The sequence below is a fragment of the Rattus rattus genome, chromosome 13 (assembly GCF_011064425.1).
Source record: "Rattus rattus isolate New Zealand chromosome 13, Rrattus_CSIRO_v1, whole genome shotgun sequence".
NCBI classification, from domain to species: Eukaryota; Metazoa; Chordata; class Mammalia; order Rodentia; family Muridae; genus Rattus; species Rattus rattus.
In genome coordinates, this window is record NC_046166.1 from 64,038,330 (window position 1) to 64,060,860 (window position 22,531).

Sequence of the window (22,531 nt, forward strand, 5' to 3'; positions counted from 1 at the left end):
CAGCTGCAGCCCCTTGCGAAACGCAGCCTTACCTGGTTTGACCACCGGGGAAGTTATTTCTCCCTAGGAACAGTAGTAGTGTTGGCATTGTTCTGGGACTACTGGGTAGTTTGAAGGAGGAGGGAGAGACCCTGAAAGGATTCGGGTTTCTACTCCAAATGGTACAGCGAGCTCCTAAGTCAGTTTAAATCCGTGCAGACTGGTCTGGTTCGTGCAGGTCCTGCGTTTTCTCCAAGCCACAGGTGATACTCGGGTCGTTCTGCATACTTTCTGGGTTTCATCTGTTAGTATTCTGTCTTCTGTAATTTGACAGATACCCTTGAGAAAGAGGCACAGTGTTAGAGCGCTTTCCTGGTATGCAGGAATTCAGGTTTAATTCCCAGCACGAGAAAGCATTATATATAATATGATATATATTATATATAAATATATGTTATATAATATGTAATTATATAATATATACATTTATATTATTAAAATTATAATTAACATCATTTCCTCCCTTCCCTTTTCTACTTCTAACCCATGTGACTCCCCCTCTCACATTCATGGCCTCTTTTTCTCGGACGTGTAATGCTACTTGTCTGTACATGGTGGATGACTAACTGGGGGACTGTTTCCTGGGGAAGACCGACCCCACCCCAGCTTTCCTTACTTGTCTGTAGTTCTTTGTCGAAGGGTGAGGCCCCCCTCCCTGATTTCCTCATCCACGTTAGTGTGTCTGTTGCTTTCATCCTCAGGAAGGTCTTCCCAAGTTGACGAAACTTCATGGGTATAGCCTTTCTAACATTTCTAGGAGCTCAAATTCACAGCAAACTTCCCGTCCCCTTGGCTTTTGGCGGGGAGGGGGTAAAGATGAATTCTATATTATCTCTCTAGGATTTGAAATGTTTACATTTGGCGTATGTGAAGGGGTTGAATATACTGACTGCCTAATTAGATATGCCTCCGAAGTTATTAAAGAATCACTCACATGGAAACAAATGAACCACTTTGGAAGCTCCCCGTGTGGTTTACCTCTTACTTTCCCTGCAAAAATATAGGCACCAATGTTTCTGTAATTACCAGGTTGCTAGTTTTTTTTTTGTTGTTTGTTTGTTTGTTTTTCTTTTTTCTTTTTTTTTTTTCGGAGCTGGGGACCGAACCCAGAGCCTTGTGCTTGCTAGGCAAGCGCCCTACCACTGAGCTAAATCCCCAACCTGCTAGTTTTAAACGAAAGAAAGGTTCTTGGAATATGGTCATTGAGGTTTTGTTTCTGCCAGTTTTTTTTTTTTTTTTTTCTGGACGTTATGGGATGACTTCGGTGTTTGAAAGAACCCTGGCCTAACACTCCTCATTGTGATGAGGAGTGAAATAGCCCTCTGTTACATGTAAATTAATTCTGTATTTTGAGAACATACAGAAGAGTTTTGAATGATTGGTAACTTGGACCTTGTATGTTGAGTCATCCTCCCTTCTAGTTAATATTAAGTTCACTACTTAGAAATTTGGGTGGTTATTTTTTTTTTTTCGGAGCTGGGGACTGTGGGTGGTTATTTTTGTTTGTTTGTTTTTGTTTTCGTCTGAAGGTAGAGGAAGACTTTGTTCCCCCAAACCCTAGCCTTTAAAAATAAACAAACATCTCAGGTTTTTCTGTCAGAGAACAGCAGTGGTTTGACTCTCCGGGCTCTACCCCTGGGATTCTGATCAAGCAAAATTGGAACCCAGAAGTCCAGATGTTGTACCAAATCGTGGCTGGCTCAGATGATCAGCCTTCCTTGGGAGCTCAGGCTACAAGGCTCTCTAGTCCTACACTTGAGGCCTGTTGAGTCAGAATCTGAACTGAGGCAAGGCCTTAGGTAGATCTACACAGTAATACTGAGACGTGGTAGCGTGGAGGTGACAAGAACAAGGCCAGGGCCCTATCGTGGACCTTGTGACAGCGTTGACTGCCTGTATGTGGTTATTCTATAACCCACCTTGTTTAGATGAAGACGTCTGGCTTAGGAGCCATGTGGCTCAATGGAGCCCCTAGGCTCTGGCACTGAGCAGCACTGACTGCTGTCAAACTTAAGGCTGGGCTTGGTAGAATGGACTTTCACCACAGGCCTCTGAAACTCCAGTCTGCTGTGGTCTGGGCCGTTTGTGACTGGTTCTTTATTTGGTGTTTGTTGTCCGGGTTTTCATAAAGATTGGTTGAAGTGCGGTAGGGGCTTTAGCACTGATATTTGGGAAGGTTTTGGCGTGGCGTCTGAGCTGCTTAAGAGGGGGATGGATCGTTGGGCTGTGTTGAGACAGCCCATGTTCCCACTCTTGGAAGTTAAAGTCTGATAACGTAGCAGGCTGATAGGATGGGGGTGCTGCAGAGGCTGGGCTAACTGAATTTTTGTCTCTTCTCAGGGATATGTGGTACACATCCCTCCCTCCAGAGAATCGCCTTCAACAGAAACCAGTAACGCCATGAAGTCCAATCCAGCCATCCAAGCTGCCATCGACCTCACGGCCGGGGCCGCAGGTAATGGGGAAGGGGAGCTTCTTCCTCCCGTAACCCTGAAGTAGTTCCTCGGAGTGGCTTCGGAATACAATCTCTGTTATCCCACAGCTAATAATACACTTTAACCTCAGGATGAATCGATTTAACGGAAATGTGATTTTGTTCACAGCCTGGCAGCAAGTACAGTCCAGTGGTGTTGAATTAGATTAAAGCTTTGGCAGTCAGCGTGAAGGATGGAAATGTCCTTAGTGTGGTCAGAAAACGTCTCAGTTCCAAAATGAACCCCTCACTCGGCTGCTGCCCGTCACATGCTAGGATACACAGGTGGCAGCCGGACAGTCTTCAGATCTTTGGTAGTACAAAATGCTAGCTACTCTTTTTTTCTTTTGCTTTTAAGATTTATTTTTATTTTTATTCGCATGCATGTGTTTGTGTGAGTGTCTGCCTCGTGGGAGCAGGTGCCTGAGGTCAGTGGAAGGGGGGATATCAGATCCCCTGGATCCAGAGTCATAGGTAACTTGGAGCCACCCAGGTGGGTGCCGGGAACCAAAGTTGGCCCCTCTGGAAGTGCAGTAAGCACTCCTCACTGCCGAGCCATTCCTCCAGCTCCCCTGTTACTATTCTTACTGGTGATAAGAAGGAAAGGAAGGCTCCCCTTTAGCAAGGAGGCCGATTTTCCAAAGTGTGGACGGGAAGAAGCTGAATGCTCGGTTGAGGCTGACCCTCAGATCCTGAGCCCCAGGGCAGACTGGAGCCAGGGCTGGTGACATGAAGCCACTGTAGAAAGACCACATCTAACATGCAGGAATAGGGGAAGGCTTAGCATGGGGCAGAGAGAGCTGCCATTTTGTTTCCAGAGTTCTGGGTCACCTCAGAGGCACGGGCAACTGGAGGGCGTGTTTCTCAAGTGAACCTTTGATCTGCCCTAGCCCCCCATTATTGGTTAACCTCTGTATTAGTTGGTGTAAGTGAGGGAGGCCACAGTATCGTGCTGTGTATGTTCTTTTATCCAGTATGACCTCTTGGATGAACAGATCAAGTGGGGTCAGGACTTCCATCCCTTATTCTGTTCTTTGACCACTTGAAAAAAATCCTTGTACAGACAGCAGTTCCCTCTCTCATCCCTCCCCCAACTTTTCCACCCCCTCTATGAACCAAAGGTCAGCTAAAGTTGGCTCTGGAGGAAGGCTGATAAGGAGTCCCGGGCAACGGCACCTCTCCAGGTTAGAGACAAGGAGTGTTCCAGTCTGATGGGCAGGCCCAACAGCTAGCAAGGTTGTACCCCGATGTGTTACTAACCCCTGCAGGTCTTCAGGTCAGGTCCCCCTATTCTGTAGAAGGCAGGACAGGGTGATCGTGTGGACCCCATTCCCTCCCCATGGTCCTCATGCCGTTCCGTACCATGGAGGCTGATGACTGAAAAGGACAAAGCCCATCCGCTAGGTCTGGTGAGCACGTGGGTACAAAGAGGCCTTGCTTCTGCAGTAAGAAGAAGAGAGAGAGAGTCTCAGATGTGAGCGTTCTGTGCTCCTAAGGCAGCCTGAGAACAAGGCCTTAGGATGATAATTTTTAAGAAGCTTGCCTCTTCCCGACTGTGCTCATTCCGATATTTGAGCGGCACTAACAGAGTATGGTTTTTATGTGAATTGTTAACGATATTGCTGGGAGCCTTTTGTAGAAGACATACTGGTGGGCATTTCTTTTTGAAATGATGATAAGTGGTCTATATAGTGGCATTAAAGTGGCTGTGCCGCCTGTGGGTTAGGGTGTGGCCCTGGCCCGGGAGACAGAAGGCCATCCCCAGAGCTGCTGGGCCTTGTGATTTCTCAGCACAAGTTTCTTGGCAGGGGTAGGGACTTTGATGGGGGTGAGGGCTGGTCAAAGGAGGTGCTCATGAGCGAGTGATGTAAGACTCCGAATTCTATTGTTAGGTGCCCTGAATTCAGTCAGGAAGGACTAAGCTCACTTTTAAGGGTCCCAAAGTTCGGTTGATAAGGAGCCTTTCAGAACTATGGCCCTGCAGCAGCGGTCACTGTAAATGCAGAAGCACTCCCAGTTCTTGGCTCTGTGTTTCGTTGTCTCTTTGTTATAGTGTGCCTCGTGGGGCAGCAGCCTCCTCTGAGGTAAGGGGTAGTTTGTACTCTGCTACTCTGGCTCTCTGGACTGGCAAATTCCTAGGGTTTGGGATTTTCCTATTTGTGCACAAGAGAGCACCCCTGGTGTTCGATGACCACCACCTCCCTCCCTCCCTCTCCCTCTGTGTGTGTGTGTGTGTGTGTGTGTGTGTGTGTGTGTGTGTATGTTGCTCTGCTGACTCGGTTTGGGGCTTGTCCCTCTGTAAGCTATCCCTTCTCTTATAACTGACCTCAGCGCTGTGTGATTTGCTGCTTGTGTACTGAAACCTGACAGATTCTTTGTTGCCCTGATAAAACATGTAAGGAAATCCACCAAAGGACTCCCTTTGGAGTTTCACGGTTTGAGTTTCACTTCATCATGGTGGGAGGAGGTGGCAGCCAGAAAGCACACACAGATATCTGTGCGCATGTACACATAGAAACACACAAGCATGAGTACATACAGAAAGCACACATAAATCTATATATGTGTACACATAAATGTATACACACAACACATACGAACATACATATAGAAATCACATACATATATCTGTATACATGTGCACATAGAAACATATATTCATATATATAACATACATACGAACATACATAAATACAGCAATACATATATCCATTCACATGTACATATACATATGTACATATAGCACACATATATGCATATATACATACATGTATGAATACATATAGACATACATAGAGAGAGGAAATACAGAGAGAGACAGAGGAGAGAGGAGAGAAAGAGAGAGAGGGGAAAGAGAGAGGGGGGAGAAAGAGAGAGAGAGAGAGAAAGAGAGAGAGAGACCGACCCCAGAGACCTGGCTTTGGTCTGTCCTTGTTCTTTTTCTTTCCTTTAACATGTTTACTATGCCTGGACCCCAGCCTGTGGTGCTTCAGACTGGGTCTTTTTCCCTTAGTGCTCTCTGGAAATTCAGTCTTTCCCAGAGGTCTGTTTTATTAGCTTCTCGAGGCAACCAAAGTAACAGTCAGAATTCTCTCTCACAGTGAGTATTAAATGGCACGATCTGACCTTGACCCTTTCTCCCAAAGAGTGAGTGAAGGGAACTGGCTTTGGTATCCCCTAAAGAAGCCAGAAGCCCTTCCGTCTGTCCTCCAGGGAGAAGAGAATGGTCAGAACTAGGACTTCTCTGCAAATGGACAAACCTCCAATGTTCTTGAGTTACTGCCGGAGAAACCTGGGAATTGGCTTGGCCCTGCGCTTGCTGGCTGAGGCTGGGCTAGGCACCAGATGGAGTCCTGGGATGCACGCTAAGGGATTCAGCCCCACTCTCGCGAGGAGGTGAAGCGGCTTCACTGTATTCATAACGTCTGTTAGCCTCTAGAAGGGATGCAGAACCGTCACGCAGATGCAGCAAACATGTCACAATGACTGCTGTATCTCTGTGTGTTCCGGCCGCGTGAACTCCTCAGCTCCAGCGCCGACGTGCTGAACTCTACGGACTTCATTCCGTATCAAAAGTGTGCACTCTGAAAGCCTTTCGGAGTAATTCAATTGTGTGGTTATATTTCGGACCACACCTATAGCCCAGCAGGACGCAGGAGTTCTGATTATAGGAAAATCACCTTAGTGTGTTGTTGCTGCTGCTTTGTTCCCACTAAGTAGCCCAGGCTAGCTTAGAACTTTCAGTTCCCCTGTTTCTACCCCCTGAGTACCGGTCTTACAGGCATGCGCCTCTCACTCTGCGGCAGCAGCTTAGTGAATTATATCCCAGTGTCACTTCGATTGTGTAGTAGGCCGAGTCAGAGTCTTTGGAAGTATCCCCTTGCCCAACAGTAAGTAAATGAATTGCCCGGTGCCCGCCGTCCCTACTTCCCACCACACGGGTGGAATAACTATATATCATATCAGAGTTGTAAAATCGCAGTGCTTAAATATTTTGTGCTTCCATTTCGGTGGTGTTTTAGTGGCCTTACCACATAGCTGACCTAAGCAGATGTGTCTGAAGTGTGGGGCCTTCCAGGAGGGAGGTAAATATTAACCAGCAGAAGGTCCCAAAACTTTGGTCCTAGTCCAGGGTCTACAGATACTGTGGGGCAATCACAGTTTGCTGTAATCCTCGTGCTCAGAATTCTCTCTGAAGTCATCGAATGCAACTTAGACGTAGGACGTTTGATATTCTTAGGTTGTGGAAAAGAAAAGTACAGGGCAGACTTCGGTCCATTCATACTAAGCAAAGGTAATTGCAGTCTGTTCCTAGGCAAGTACAGATCATTAATTTAACATGAAAGTGCTTTTATTCAGGGTCACGTGTTTTGTAATAAATCAAGAGATTAATTAGCAGGCTTTTCTTTTCCCCGTCTGGCACTTTGATGTTTTTCTAATAATCACCAGACCATAGGACACCAGACAAGAGGACATGCTTGCCTCTGCGACTGTCCCGCTGTCCCTTCTGCTTGGCTTCTCTCTCATGTCTCCAGTGCGGTCGTTTAGTAACCACTTGTGTGCCAGCTTCGTGCCAAGCCTGGTTTGTGCTAACCCTGTGTTAACACCAAGATGGCATAGATGAAGAGCAGAGAGGCTCAGCGGTTTTATCTCCCTCCTGTCTGTGATGGTGCAGTCAAACCGGGCTCCAGCCCGTCTCTCTCTGCTACTACCCAGCTCCACTATGGCTGATCCCTAAACAAAGGCTTTGTACAGGGCTCGGCCTGTAGAACCAGAACCTCTCTCTTGTAAGTGCGGATCTCTTTAGGCTGCGACTCTGGTGCTAGAAGCTGTTTGCTGAACTTGGCTAGAGGATCTGGGGGAAAGGCAGTGGAACTAAAGCACTGGTTAACCATGCACAGCGAGCTGCTCTCCTTCCTGTCCGTGGCTGCAGACTCATTCTAAAGACTCCTGTCCTACCCCTAGGGGGCACAGCATGCGTCCTGACTGGGCAGCCCTTCGACACCATGAAGGTGAAGATGCAGACGTTTCCAGACCTCTACCGTGGCCTCACTGACTGCTGCCTGAGGACCTACTCCCAGGTGGGCTTCCGAGGCTTCTACAAGGGGACCAGCCCTGCACTGATCGCCAATATCGCAGAGAACTCGGTGCTTTTCATGTGTTACGGCTTCTGCCAGCAGGTGGTCCGCAAAGTGGTTGGATTGGACCGGCAGGCAAAACTGAGGTGAGTCGGGACACTGGTGCTCGTTCTTGAAGTAAGGGAACGCTCGACTTTAATCAGACATTTCCAGGAGAGAGGTTTCCTTCTCAGAACGATTCTGATGTCCTATACTGTCCTGGTGTAAACCAGAGAAGGCCAAATGGGTTGTGTTAGGAGTCCACTGTGTACTTTGGTCCCGATGGGAAGACGCTTGTCACTTGAAGAGAAGCGCTGGGCTGAGTGTAGAGCATGGGACTTAAGCTTTAGTTCCCCTTCACCCACAGAGAGCATTGCGAGAAGTTACCTGGGCAATGTTAGACAAGGAACTAGGGGTTTAGGAAGCTACAGTGGACCCAGCTTCCCTTGGCTGACCCTTCCCTGTACACCAGCCGTGGCTGATCTTCTCTCCAGTATCCTTCAGAGACCAAACAGCATTCGTAAGCCACTGGGGTGCTTACTCATCCTTCCTCCAAATGCTGATTTGGTTGGAATGGTTTAGCATTAAGTTGGGGGAGGGAGGCTGGAGAAAGCTTAGTTTTCTAAAGTGTTTGCAAGGTATCTCGGTTAGGGTTCCCACTGCTGAACAGACGCCATGACCAAGGCAACTCTAATAAGGACAACATTTAATTGGGGCTGGCTTACAGGTTCAGAGGTTCAGTCCATTGCCATCCTGGCTGGAAGCATGGCAGCGTCCAGGCAGGCATGGGATTGGAGAAGGAGCTCAGAGTTCTACATCTTGTTCCAAAGGGAACCAGGAGAAGACTGTCTCCCATATGGCTAGGAGGAGGATCTCCAAAGCCCACCCCGACCCACAGTGACACACTTCCTCCAATAAGGCCACGCTGACTCTAACAAGGCTATACCTCGTAATAGTGCTACTCCCTGGGCCAAGCATATTTAAACCATCACACAAGGCATCTGAGTTAGAACCCTACTACCCACATCTGGACATGGTGTATTCTACCTATGTAAAAATCTGCACATGGCATATGCTTATAGTCCTAGTGCGGGGAATGCAGAGATAGAAGGAGATCCAGGGCCTGGGTCCCAGGGGGAGAGCCTTTTCCAAATAACTGAGATATATATATATCTTCTAAGAAACCCATATACATGCACACCTATATACACACATGCACATACAGCCACACACACATGCACACATGTACACACTCATCCTTGCATAGGGCAGGCTCGTGGGCTATGTCAGCAGGATTTGGACCCTTTATTGCAGGTTGCACATAACTAAGGAGATTCCTTGTGCATGGATGGATGTGTGCTCTGGAGACATCTCCAAGGTGCAGATGTGCCGTTTTATAGGCATGAATTTGATCGCGACGGGTAGAACTTGTGTTTAAAAACCGAGGACTGGATAAGACAGCCCAAGGAGACAGCGTTGGGCAGAGGGGAGGGCTGAACGTGGTCCTCTGGCCCTCCAAACTAAGAGAGAGCAGGAAGCAGAGTCAAAGGAGACAGACGCAGAGAGCTAAGACATTAGCTTCCCTCGGGGGAGGTCAGACAGAAGCGAAGCCGTAGGCAAGTGACTGAAGCAGAGACATCATACTTCAGGACACTGGGTTCATGTCCCTCAGCTTCTTTAGGGAAGGGCAATGGGGGAGAGGAGCCAGAGAGACAATGGGTACTTCGGCAAGGTTCTGGTAGACGACTCTGTCCTCTTCTGGACAGAGTAACCCTCTTTGGCTGTAGGACAGAGATGCTGATGGGTGGACTCTTGGGGATCTGGCCCACGTGTCCCCCCTCACTTTCCCTGTTTCTCTGCCTATGAACAGAGACTGGCTTGAGCACATTGCTTTGTCTTTGTGTTTTATTTGAGACGTGGTCCCACTGTGTAGTCTGGACTGGCCTGAAGTTCACCATCATCCTGCCTCAACCCCCCACATGGGGGCGACAGGCGATCACTCAGCACTTTCCCGATGGTGCACAGTAGGACATTAGAGTTGTGTTTCTCCACACATTCTCAGAAGCAAGCGATTGGAAAGTGCCTCACTGTGTTCCTCGTATGGATCTTTGAGTACATTTATGTCCTGTGATACCCACAGTGTGTAGCTTTTTAACCTTACAAGTTCTTCAGTGAGGAAGTCAGCATGGTAACACAGAATGTTATCTGAGCTTAGAGTCCTTCCTTTCTCTCTTGGGAGCAGTTTTGATTGTTTACCTTCTGGGAGAATATAGCCTGCAGTCTGCTGTGGGTCGGCATGTAGGCTGGCTGTGTCTTTATGGCTCTTATGATGATCATGGGGAGGTGCCAACGTCTGTCTTTCAGACAGAGAAATAGTCACAGTTGCTGGATCAAGGGCACAGTTGCCCGAGTCCACTGTTCCCCTTCTGTCCCGTCCTCTGTTAGACCAGCAAGGATAGTGGTCAGATCTAGAGGGGACATTGATCAGGAGCAGCAGAGGGAAACGGTGTTAACAAGCATTCGCCGTGGACTTCTGCAACCACACCACAAACGTTTGCGTGTCCTGACTTGAACCCAGTGTGGCATGTGGTTTGACCCGGTTGAGTGAGATCTTACACAGCAGAGGCATTTACGTCATGATCCTTGTTCTCTGCATGGCAAACAGTACATTCCTTTTTTTTTTTTTCTTTTGGAAAAAATTGATATATTTTGATTATAGTTTCTCACCCCCTGTCCTCCCAAATCCTCCTCACCTCCCTACCAACTTTATGTTCTTTTTTTTTCCTCTTTAAAACAAACAAAGGAAACAAGAGGGCAGGAAGCACACATACACGCAAAATCATGAGGGAAAAAAAAAAACAAAACACGAGAAAATGGAAATCAAATAAATAGACCAACGCAGCAAAAAATACCCAAACATCTGCAGTAGCTTCTTACAAAACCCCATCCCACACTGCATGCACGTTCAGTCCCAGTCGTACAGATGTGTCCTTCATGTGGAGGCAAAGGTCCGTGTGCCTTACTTTGTGCACTGGACGATGAAAGCGTTTATGAGGAAGCCAAAGTCCATAGAGACGCTGATTTGGCCTCTCCCTGTACACTCGAAAGGTGTTCCGTATTCATTCAGATCTGGAACGATCCCAACCCCTGAGGTTGAATTGACCTCCATGTTTATTGACTGATGCCTTTTTTTCTAGCAAACTTGGCACTTTCTAGGTAATGACCCTAATTGAGAGCTGCCGGTCAGCAGGTTGACAGAGAGTCCCTGGGGAAGGGCAAATACGGTCTGTAGGCTGGCCAAAAGAAGGCTTAGCATTTAATAAATGAGCGAAGGGGTGCTGTGAAGGAGAGAACTAACAGCACAAGACGCATGCTTCATGCCACAAAAGCCTCTGTACGAGGACGTCCATCCATACGCCTGTTTGGCTCTTCTTGGTTCATGGTGATAGGCTTAATTCTTGAATATCAAAAGGAAGTCCACCCAAAAATAGCCCTGCTCCTGACAGGGCCACAGTGAGCTTGCTCTCCTGAGGCCTGGAATGTTAGAGAGACCAGCTCAGCATGCAGACAACAGGCGCTGTCCTGACTCACAGAGGTGATACTCCCAGAAAATCAAGGCCAGCGTTGAGAGCAAGAAAGGCTTATTTAGCTCACAGTGGTCTGGAGTTCAAGAGCTTGGGGCTGACATCTGTTTGGTTCTTCAAGGGTATCTTCTGGCTACATGATGACATTGTAGATAGAAACATGGTGGGAACGTGTGAGGAGAGATCGCCAGATACTCCAAGGAGCTCTACTCTTGTGGGAAGTAACTGCAGTCCCGTGAGAACTCTATTAGTTCCCTCTAAGGAGGGCAGCACCCTAGGACCCACATCTTTTTAACTGAAAGATTTCTCATATAGTATATTCTGATCTTGTTTTTCCACCCTCCCAATTCCTCCCATCTCCTCCTTACCTTGCTACACTATCCACTTAATTTTATGTTCATTTCTCTTCCTCTTTCCTGTCTCTAAAACAAAACAACAAATAAAACAAACACATACAAAAAAAAACCACCACAAAATGGAAGTCAAAATAAGCAAAATATCAACGAGCAAACAAAACAAAACAAAATGCCCACACAAAGCAAAATGAAGTCTACGGAAACGCCACTTAGTTCATTTTGTCTTGCCCAACTCTGTCAGGGTAGAATGGTGAATACACCCAGGGACACACCACTGGAGAATTTTCCTTTGCTGCCGGGTGTCAGTTGGTGGCAGCTTCTTGGTGGTAGTAGGGAGGGGGCCTGTGCCCACCACCCCTTTCTCGGTGCTGGGACCTTATCTGGCTTGAACCTGTACAAGTCTTTTGCCTGTTGCTGTAGTTTCTGAGTTTGTAAATGGCATCGTGAAGACACAGTTTCCTTGGAGTTGTCTGTGCCCTCTGGCTCTTATAATCTCTCCATGCTCTCTTTCACAGAGCTCCCTGACCCCTGAGCCTGGAGGGGAAGGGTTTGCTGGAGACCTCCCATTTAGGATTTAGTGTTCCAAAGTCTCTCACTGTCTGCACGCTGTCATGTACTTCAAGAAACTTCTCTGATGAGGGCCGAGTGAGTACTGACCTATGAGGATAGCAGTAGTCTCTACCCCCTAAGCCAATGGAGGTGAGACTATCCAGGGCAAAGGTCATTGGCTGAAAGCTAAGACCTCAGTGCCTCATTAGCATGGGGTGGCATTCCAGGAGCCTCAGGTGCAGGACTGTGTGACATTTCTCAGGTAGGCAGTGTTGGGGCTGGGATTCCTCAGAGAAGAGGAAGCCCTGCTCACAAAGGGAGTCTGCCATTTTGTACCGAGCTTGGGGCTGTCTGGTAATGTCAGACTTCAACCTTAGCAGCAGGATTCCCCCAACAGCTGGTTATTTCCTTAACATGGGGCTGGTATTGCACCCATCTATCCTGCAAGCAGGTCACTGTAGAAGGTCGTGGGGTATGTAGCTGGGAGATATTGATGACTGAGTTTGTCCTTTAGTAGTGTGCAAAGTACTGCTAGTCAAGAGAGGTGAAACTTCTGGAGGGGCACCAGCTTGACCTCTCTGTGCTTGATGGCATAGTGTTGTCTGTGTTTGATGACATAGTAAGTGTTGTCTGTGTTTGATGACATAGTAAGTGTTGTCTGTGTTTGATGACATAGTAAGTGTTGTCTGTGTTTGATGATATAGTAAGTGTTGTCTATGTTTGATGACATAGTAAGTGTTGTCTATGTTTGATGACATAGTAAGTGTTGTCTATGTTTGATGACATAGTAAGTGTTGTCTGTACTTGATGACATAGTAAGTGTTGTCTGTGTTTGATGACATAGTAAGTGTTGTCTGTGTTTGATGACATAGTAAGTGTTGTCTGTGTTTGATGACATAGTAAGTGTTGTCTGTACTTGATGACATAGTAAGTGTTGTCTGTGCTTGATGACATAGTAAGTGTTGTCTGTTTGGTGACATAGTAAGTGTTGTCTGTGTTTGATGACATAGTAAGTGTTGTCTGTGTTTGATGACATAGTAAGTGTTATCTATGTTTGGTGACATAGTAAGTGTTGTCTTCGGCAACTATCAGGTTGTGGAGAGTAACCAATTACATTGGCAATGGCCTGTCGTGTTGGGTTTTCCATGGATACATCCCACACCTTAAAGGTTCCATCACCTCAACCAGAAGACACAAGGGACCAAGCTTCCATCACACAAGCTGTAGGATAGCCTAGGCAAACCATATCGGATCCTATCAGAGGTCATAACTGAATTGGGAAATCTTCTTGTGATCACAAAAAAAGATCTAGACAGTTTTTAATCTGTGGCGATTATATGACATGACTTGTTATTCCAGGTTGGATTTAGGTATAAAAGGAATATTGTCACAAATAAACTAAGGTATTAATAGAATATATTTGGAGTGGTAGGGCCGTAGGCACTTTGCTTCTCTTCCATTTTCCCTTTACGTGCCTTAGCCTGGGATACTAAACAAAATACCATCCATTAGGAAGCTTAAACAAACAAAAACCCTGCAGGCTGAAAAATCAAAGCCAGCAGGCTCAATTCCTGGTTCAGTCATGACTTGTCTCTGTGTCCTCACTTGGCAGAGAGAGCAAGATTCTAGGCCATTGATCTCATGATGAAGGCCTCACTCATCCTCAGGAACTCAGCTATTCCTGATTGCCTCTTTAGAACCCCTGCATTTCTGGGCGGTGATGTCACACCCCTTTAATTTCCACTCCCCCCTCCCCCAACAACCTTCTCTCTCCTTGCACTCAGGAGACAGAAGCAGTGAGTGTATGTGAGTTGGAGGGCAGCCTGGTTTACAAAGTGAGTTTCAGGACAGCCAAAGCTAGACCAAGAAACCAAGTCATGAAACTCCTCTCCTCGCTTTAAATACTATCACACATTATGAACATAGGAATTGGGGGATGGGACATAAACACGAATGTGGCAGGCAGGCAGACCTGGTTTTAATGCGTAGCGCTTTGTAGATGTGTGACTTTGGGGACATGTCAACTCTAAGTGCCATTCCTCATCAGGAGCTGAAATACTGCTGTCTGCCTCAGGGTCTTGGAATTCTTAGATGGGGCAGTGTGGTGCTTTGTATATGCTTGGCCCAGGGAGTGGCACTATTAGAAGGTGTGGCCTTGTTGGAGAAAGTTTGTCCTTGTGGGGGTGAGCTTGGAGACCCTCCTCCTAGCTGCCTGAGCATGCTCAGTCTGTTCCTGGCTTCCTTTGGATGAAGAACTCTCAGCTCCTCCTGCACCAGGCCTGCCTGGATGGTGCCATGCTCCTGCCTTGATGATAATGGACTGAACCTCTGAACCTATAAGCCAGCCCCAATTAAATGTTGTTCTTTATAAAGCTGGCATTGGTCATGGTGTCTGTCCACAGCAATAAAACCCTAACTAAGACAGACAGCACAAGTAGATTCCCTGCCCGCATCCCCCTGCTCTCTCTGGTGTGCTGAAGGGATGGGTAAGCCAATGGTAAGTCTTCTCTGTCTTTTCAGTGACCTTCAGAACGCAGCTGCTGGCTCCTTTGCGTCTGCTTTTGCTGCTCTGGTTCTCTGCCCTACAGAGCTTGTGAAGTGCCGGCTACAGACCATGTATGAAATGGAGACGTCGGGAAAGATAGCGGCCAGCCAGAAGTAAGCACGGTTCCTTCACACCTGCTCGGTAGTACGTCTTCGTGTGCTGGGTTTTTATCCTACATTGTTAAAAGTAAATGGCCAGTGTAGAGACGGCTTTCTCTCTTCTAAAGCACAGTGGCAGGGGATACTTTGCTGAAAAGACTGTCTACTGTGTGTGGATGTACTGCCTACCCTGGGGGGCGCCTCAGGCAGTTATTTGATAGCGCAGAGATGGAGACGCCAGGGAGCCGAATTCCCCCCCCCCCCCACTCCCTTGTCCTCCTGGGTCCTGAAGGCATGACTCTCAGCCATGTTTGGGACTCAGCTTTGAACTGGATCTGAGAGAAAAAGATAAGTGTGACTAGATTCTGAGGTGAGTGAGTGATGCCCTTCCTCAAGTTCTGCATGAGTGTTCACCACAATCCAGCGCCAACCCCCCACCCTTCCCAAACCTCCACACGCGTTTGCTAAGGGTTCAGGTTCTGGAAATATCCACCAAAACCTCCTAAGTGGAGCCGCAGTGGTCAGAGCTCTGCTCAGTGTAGCCCAGAAAGCAGCTGCCCGCTAATGAGGATATATATACCACACGGCGTGTCTAGAATAGAAAGACCGTCTGTTCCTGACACTAGTCACAAACCTTGCCTATTCATCTTGCCGTATCTGGTTGAAGATTGGGTGAAGGGTGTCACCGCCACCCAACGTCTGTACATCTTCTGGGAAGTGGGGTCAACAAATTGGCCACTGTTACCAGTTCCCTCTGTGCTAGTCACAGGCAGGGAGTCTCCCTGCAGTGCTTTAAAGGGTCATTTCTGAACTAAGCTCTCCTCCCTACGGTGCTGTGAATACTTACAGCTCACGAACGTGCACTTCTGGCAACAGTCGTGAAATGGATGGGCCTTTGTAACCAGCACCTAGAGTAAGAAGTAGAACTTTAACACCACCACCCCATGGGCTTGGATGCAGGCTTTCTGCAGCTTGGTATAGCGTTGGATCCATTTAGTATCTTCATATGTGCAATGGGAGCACGGCTGCAGGAACAGAGCTCTCCAAAAGGGATGGTCCTTATGGCCTTTGTCACTCTAGGTCTTAAGGCTTTATCTCTCTTGCTCCCCAAGAACAAAGCGAGTGTTCACTGGTTATGCTGAGTGTGCGGCATTCCGCTAGCTCTTGCTGTGTATAAAACCTACCCAAGGCACTGTGGTCATGTGGGCGCAGGCTGTCTGGCACTGATGCTGCTCCAGGAGCAGGGCTCATCTGCAAAAGGGAGTTCCTCTGCGGTCTCCTCTCCCCCTCTCCCCTACTCGAGAGACTCAGTTTTGGGTGTTTCTGGGATCCCAAGGGCTATGGCTCAACCCTGAGAGTTTCTTGTCTTGCCTTCAAGTAACGCTCACGTTTGTGAGTACCAAAGGGGGAAAAATGTAACCACCTGAACAAATTACCCCAAATTCACAACGATGATCACTGTCAAGTGCCAACCTGACAGACTCTAGAATCACCGAGGAGGCAAGTGCGCACCTATGAGAGATTATCTTCATTCAGTCACCTGAAATAGGAGGACCCACCTAAAGGGCAGATGGCACCCTTACCTGGACCTGTGTTCTAGACTGCGTAGGACAAAGTCTGCTGAGCACCAGTGGTCATTGGTCCCGGCTTTCTGCAGGTGCTATGTGATTGGCTGCCCCAGGTTCTTGCTGCCACTACTTTGCTCCATGGTGGACTGTGAGCCAAATAAGCCCTTTCTCCCTTAAGTTTGTATTTTGTCAGGTATTTTGTTACAAGCAACTGATATGCCAGAAATCTTGAGGAGATGGGCCTCCCGGGTATTAGGAAGACACTGGGCAAATATTGTATTGTTTATCTGTAGGCAGATTTGGAGGGCTCTTCATTCTGATTCCTTATTCCCCACTGTCAAAAACCAGGTAGTTAGCAGGCCTGAGGTCGGAAGCAGCTGGTTGGTTGAGCAGAAGTACGGAGAAGTCTAATAGGTGTCCTTTGAAAAGAAGGGCAGGTCACAGGGGAGCACCTGCACAGTTATAGCAAACTTGGCCGCAGAAGTCATCCTTGGTACAGAAATGTCATCGCATGCACACACGTTCTCCTGCTTTGTCTCCCCAGTACAGTTTGGTCAGTCGTGAAGGAAATCTTCAGGAAGGATGGCCCCTTGGGCTTCTACCATGGCCTCTCAAGCACTTTACTTCGAGAAGTACCAGGCTATTTCTTCTTCTTCGGTGGCTACGAACTGAGCAGGTCATTTTTCGCATCAGGGAGATCCAAAGATGAACTGGGTAAGTGCGTTCACATTGACAACACTGGGTTTAGTAGACTCTGCCTCCTGGGTTTGCTGGTTTCCACAGGTTGTGTGTTCAGTGTGCACCTTTCTGGGGCGTTTCTGACACCGTAAAGTAAACTAGCAGGTATTGGCTCTCATCGTCTCCTGAGGGAGACTTCGAAGATGAGCTCTGAAGCCTTGTGTCCCAAACCTCTTCCCTGGCATTAATACTGTTATTGTCCCCTTCTGGGTGGCCGTAACTACTCTCTGGGTCCATTTTAGAGGAAGAGATAAAGAGATGATATTCTCCTGATGGAGAAATAGCTACTAATAATTTCATAGTAAGTTTTAAAAACTTGTTTTTAAAGATGGGTTAATCCTGAAATAAGGCCATTGCAATTACATCTCAGTAACGTTGTCTACCACGTTCTGTCTCTCACATCAAGTCACGAGTAAGTTTGCTTCTCAGACTTCTAGATCTTGCCCCGTCCTGCAGGGCGGTCGACCAGGGTCTGGGGTCCACTTAGGAGAGAATGGGGGACAAGAGACGCAAAGAACGGACAGCAAGTCAAAAGGTCTGATCAAGCTGACAATTTTTAATTTTTCTCAGGCAGAAGATACACTGGTAGGAGCAAAATGTGGGGAGGGGTTAGGTAACCACAAAAGAATGGGCCTGGCTTGATGACCAGGATATTGGCTGGGTAAATCGGTCAGCAGGGGGAAGAGTAGGGTGGGTTGCTCAGTGACCTGACCACCAGTGCTGAACGACCTGACAACCAGATTTATTCTATCTATTGAATTCAAGCAGACCTGCAGGTGCAGGCGTAGGCTTGGCTGCTTTGATCTAATCTAAGGCTCTTGCTTTTGTTCTAACGTACGGCTAAAATACAATTGCTTTTTAACCTGAAGGCTGCTTCCAACATCTTGAGGCTGCTCCCAACAAGATCTCAGTGTTCCTTCAGGCATTTGATTGACAGGGTTTCCCAAGCCGTTGTGGAGGGATGGCCTGTGCATGCAAGGCGTTCAGCAGCATTCCTGGCCGTTTCTCCACTGCGTGTAGCAACCTCTCTCCAAGGAGAAATCAAGACAAGCCAACAACAGAGCTTCAGAAATTGTCAGAATTCCCTAGGGAGACACAACCAGCCTTACCTGAGAAAAAAGGACATTTAAGGCTAAACAAAAACAAAACAAAACAAAACACAAACCACCAGAACAACACCAAAAATGTGGCATCTACATTTGTGAGACTCATGTTTGAGATACTGGCTGGACAGCCTAAATACATTTCTGTTGTTAAATTGTATGCGTTACTGTTAAAAATTCACCCACAGTTGTGTCTCTACCTTGAAGACCCGAGCTCTAGCGGTGTGGCTGACTGGCAGGTGAGGAAGGAAAGTGATCCGTGCCCATCAGTGTCAGAGGGAGAAACAGCCCCACTTGCACCGGTTCAATGCAGGATATTTTAAAAACCTGCTAGCAAATTGTGGCGTTTAGGGAGCAGCATGGAGTTTTGTTTTGTTTTTGTTTCAGTCACAGTAGAGAAAGATTTGGGGCTACTGGGAGTTAAAATTGAGGAGGACGTGACTGTATTTCAGTGGCTTGTTTCTCTGTCCCTGTTATGTGAGACCTGTTAGTTATACCCTCAATCGGAGGACAAGGTTGGGATGGGGACACCGTATCCAGGTAACCGGCTGGTCTTGACGAGGCCCCGGGAGACTCCCAGTTTGTGAGACGGAAGCGTTAACATTTTTCAAGCAGTTGTGCTCCTTGTAAGAATTACACGTGCTTCTGGAAACGCCACCTAAAACAAAGGACCTGTTCTCCCTCTCTAGGTCCTGTCCCGCTCATGCTAAGTGGTGGATTTGGTGGGATTTGCCTGTGGCTTGCTGTGTATCCGGTGGATTGTATCAAATCTAGAATTCAAGTTCTTTCTATGACCGGAAAGCAGACGGGACTCATCAGAACTTTCCTGAGTATTGTAAAGAATGAAGGTGAGTCCGACTCGTTCAGAGACGAGCGTGTCCACACTGGTCGGTCTCAGGGACGTTGGTTCGAGGGGTTAGTCAGCCTTGTGGCCTGCTCTTTCCCTCCTGCCTTGTGTCTTCTCCCTAGCACTCTGTTCGTGTGTTCGCCTTCTATTTCCAAACCTTTTGCGTTAGCTTTTATTTTTATTATTCTCAAAAATGTTTAAAGTTCTTTTTCTACCTTCTGGCCATGTATCTGGCAGGTTTCCTCGTGTTCTAAATACCTGGGGAGGGGACGAGTAGCACCATCTCATTTACGTAATCCAAGTACGATCAGCCATAAGTGGATCAGCACTAAGGCTTTAAAAGAACATAGCGAGTGCCTAGCATTCTTGTCTCACTTGAGAGAATGCAATACAGCATCTTTTTTAGCAATGAGACTTTCTGGAACGAGAAATGATCTGAGCAGTTTTTAACATGATCTGCTATCAGCTTTTAGAGTTATGCAGGAGGATGCAGACTTTCGGAGTCACGCCTATATGACATCAGCTTTGTGCAGCCAAAGACCAGTCTTTCTGGTGTCCAGTATGTAGGCATCTTAAAACTAGGGTTACAGGAAGGTTTGGATGGAAGGAAGAGGTAAATGGTATAATTATATTGTAAAGGTAGAATTATACTGTAATCTTAAAGATGAAATAATTTACAAGGAGAAGCAGATGAGCTCTACGGTCAAAATGTTATTATCTGAAAAACAAGACAACAAGAAATGCCTCGGATTAGGACCCTGTGCGTTGGGCTTAAAGAGAGGGAGACCACAGTGACACGCTTTAAACTCATGTCCCAAATAGAATGCAGGAATCTCATGTATCGCCAGTACTGCCAACTGTCCTCTCCCGTCTTGCCTGGCATGCCCTAATTCAGTCCTTTTCGTAGGTCTCTCTCATGGCTACACAGCGCAGGCTAATACCAGAAACACACGCAGGTTCTCTTGCTGGTCCCTGGGCCCCTCCGTGGCCTCCCCCTGGCCATGTTAGGTCTTAGCTCAGCCAGGTCTATACTGCAGGAGTTCTGCAGGCATGGAAATTGGTTTGTTGTTTGAGCGTCAGCCAGCGTTGCTGGGGGCTTGCTGCTTACTTGGTTTCTGTCGCCTCTAGAGGGGGACATAAGAGCCAGTCCCTTTATCTCGTGGTTTTGGTGCTGTTGTCTAATTCTGTGGGCTCAGTCTCTTCTGTGCATGTGTGTCCCCCACAGACATGCTGTCACAATCTTTTGATCACCCTTTGTCTTCTAGGAATAACAGCCTTGTATTCTGGACTGAAACCCACCATGATCCGTGCTTTCCCTGCCAACGGGGCACTGTTTTTGGCCTACGAGTATAGCAGGAAGTTGATGATGAGCCAACTGGAAGCATGCTGAAGTGTCCTGGTGTGCCTGGAGTCAAGGCAGGCGTTTAGCGATTGGTTAACTCAGGGTTTCACGGAGTACAAGAACAATGTGGAATTATGTGATTCATTGGGACTTTGTCCTTGTCTTCCCTTCTTCTATTCAAAGTCTTGGATTTTGTGGATGGTCCTCCGTTCTACACAGTATAATTTCTGCCTGTTATTGAACCAAAACAGAAAAGTCACTGTTCTCGTCCTTGGCCTCATGCACAGGGGAGCTGGTGGCCTCATGCACTGGCTTTATGCACCTTGTGCAGACCCTGTTCCTCTCAGGACAGCTTCCGTGGAAGTCAGCGGTACACATGCAATTTAGATGGTCCTGTCGTGAGGAAAACAAATTTTTGTTCTGTGTTTAACTGCAAACGGTGACCAATTTTTACGTAGGTGGTTGTAAATGATTGCCTAACACATCCTAGCTAGAGGGCCACTGCTAAAAGCCGCTGAGCCTGTGCACTAAGAGGTTAGAGCTTTTGACTTTTTGTGGTATATTAAAGGTAAAATACCCATCTATATTTTTAGATAAACTTATACGCGTAGTTGTGTGGCTTCTACGTTCCTGATGAAGTTTCAGGGTGGATGTCCTGGTTTTTCTCTCACGATGCCCATTCCCCTCCCAGTGCAGTTCATCATCCAGGTGGGCTTCTCATTCTGCACTCTGGTACTGGGAGGTGCAGCCAGAGCTTAGACCTCTGGAGGGCAGCAGAGGACTCAACGGATCCCTTCTCACTGAGCACTTCCTCCCTCTGTGCTACTCCTGAAAGACAGGGACTGCCTGCCATGCCCTCAGAAAACCAACACAGGTTCTTCCCTAGTCTCCACAGGAACCCAGGGTGCTCTTTGGAACTGGATCTGAGGCCACTGTCTCAATGTCTCCACCAATCAGAGGCCCTTTCAGGAGGCAGAGAGGAAGACTGGGCTCCCTGCTTTGATCACAGGGTTCTACTAATGGGGACATCCAAAGGAGCTTATTAATTAGATACCCTTCCTGAAGTTCGATTTGGGGTCCATAGCTCCTTGATTTGCTTCTTTATTTGGAGCTGGCAGTTTATCAATTTCAGTGACTGTAGATGATACGTAACTTTGGAAAGCATTGTGGCATAATAAAAATATTTTTATTAAACTAGGTACCATGTATGTAGCAACCAAAAAAAAAAAAAAAAAAAAAAAAAAAACAAAACAAAAAAAAAAAAACTCCATCTTACCTCCAGACACATGGGATGGATGATTCTTTGGCTGTGGGGTCTTATCAATACAGAGATCAGGCACATTGTCTGTACTACTCAGAGACCAGGGCGATGGCAGGAGGAGCTCTTCCTGCTCTGCCTGTAAAGCTGAAGGAAGTTGGTTGGCCTTGCCAGGGTACCTGAAGCACAGGGGTCAGGAAAGCAAAGGATTTCTCAAAAGGGAGGGACGCCTGTCAGCATTCCTGGAGAAAGCTCTGTCTACTCCAGTGTTCTCTGTTCTTGTATAGTGAACGGCTACCAAGTGCCGCTTCATCTGAGCAGGTCAGGATTGACGCAAACATAGGATTGGTATCCCACAGGAAGAGGGCTGGCCAAAGCCGAGCTGTCCCTCTTCGGTCTGGTGCACATTAGCCTTGTCGGCAGTGTGTCTCCTCAGCCTGTGCGTTACGGTCTCTCTCATAGAAATAGGAACAAGGGGAAGTTAAAGACAGAGGCCTAAGGAGATAATTTTTTAAAAAAACTATCTTTCTGTTGGTTTGATTTGTGCTTTTCTGTTTGGGTGCAACATTGTGTTTGAGGCAAAGCTAGAACTTTGAGATATTTTATTTAAAGAAGCGAGTGCTCTGTTATTAAATAAACCTAATGTGGGTCTATGATGAGTTTCACTTAAATGCAGTCTATTTATATTAAGGACCAATATTAAAGAGTTGTGGATAATACTTCAAAGTGGTGGTTGCGTTGGAACAAGTGTACGTCTTGTCAGCTAGATTCCTGGTGTAAAATAATTTTACTGTAGGCAAGTTGACAGAAAAGAACATCACTTCTGTACTCTATAGCCCATTAAAATTGTGCCCTTGGGGTTGGGGATTTAGCTCAGTGGTAGAGCGCTTGCCTAGGAAGCGCAAGGCCCTGGG

The 22,531-nt window shown here is 47.2% G+C and overlaps 1 protein-coding gene across 1 annotated transcript; it reads left to right on the forward strand.

Annotated features, from left to right (window-relative positions):
• The first annotated feature begins 1,968 nt into the window (after positions 1–1,968).
• On the forward strand, positions 1,969–22,429 carry Slc25a15 (solute carrier family 25 member 15). Its single transcript, XM_032919022.1, has 6 exons — positions 1,969–2,494; positions 7,478–7,736; positions 14,639–14,776; positions 16,874–17,043; positions 18,860–19,018; positions 20,283–22,429. Exons 1-6 carry the CDS (start codon positions 2,440–2,442, stop codon positions 20,405–20,407), a joined length of 906 nt encoding a protein of 301 aa, XP_032774913.1. The 5' UTR covers positions 1,969–2,439; the 3' UTR covers positions 20,408–22,429.
• Positions 22,430–22,531: the final 102 nt, after the last annotated feature.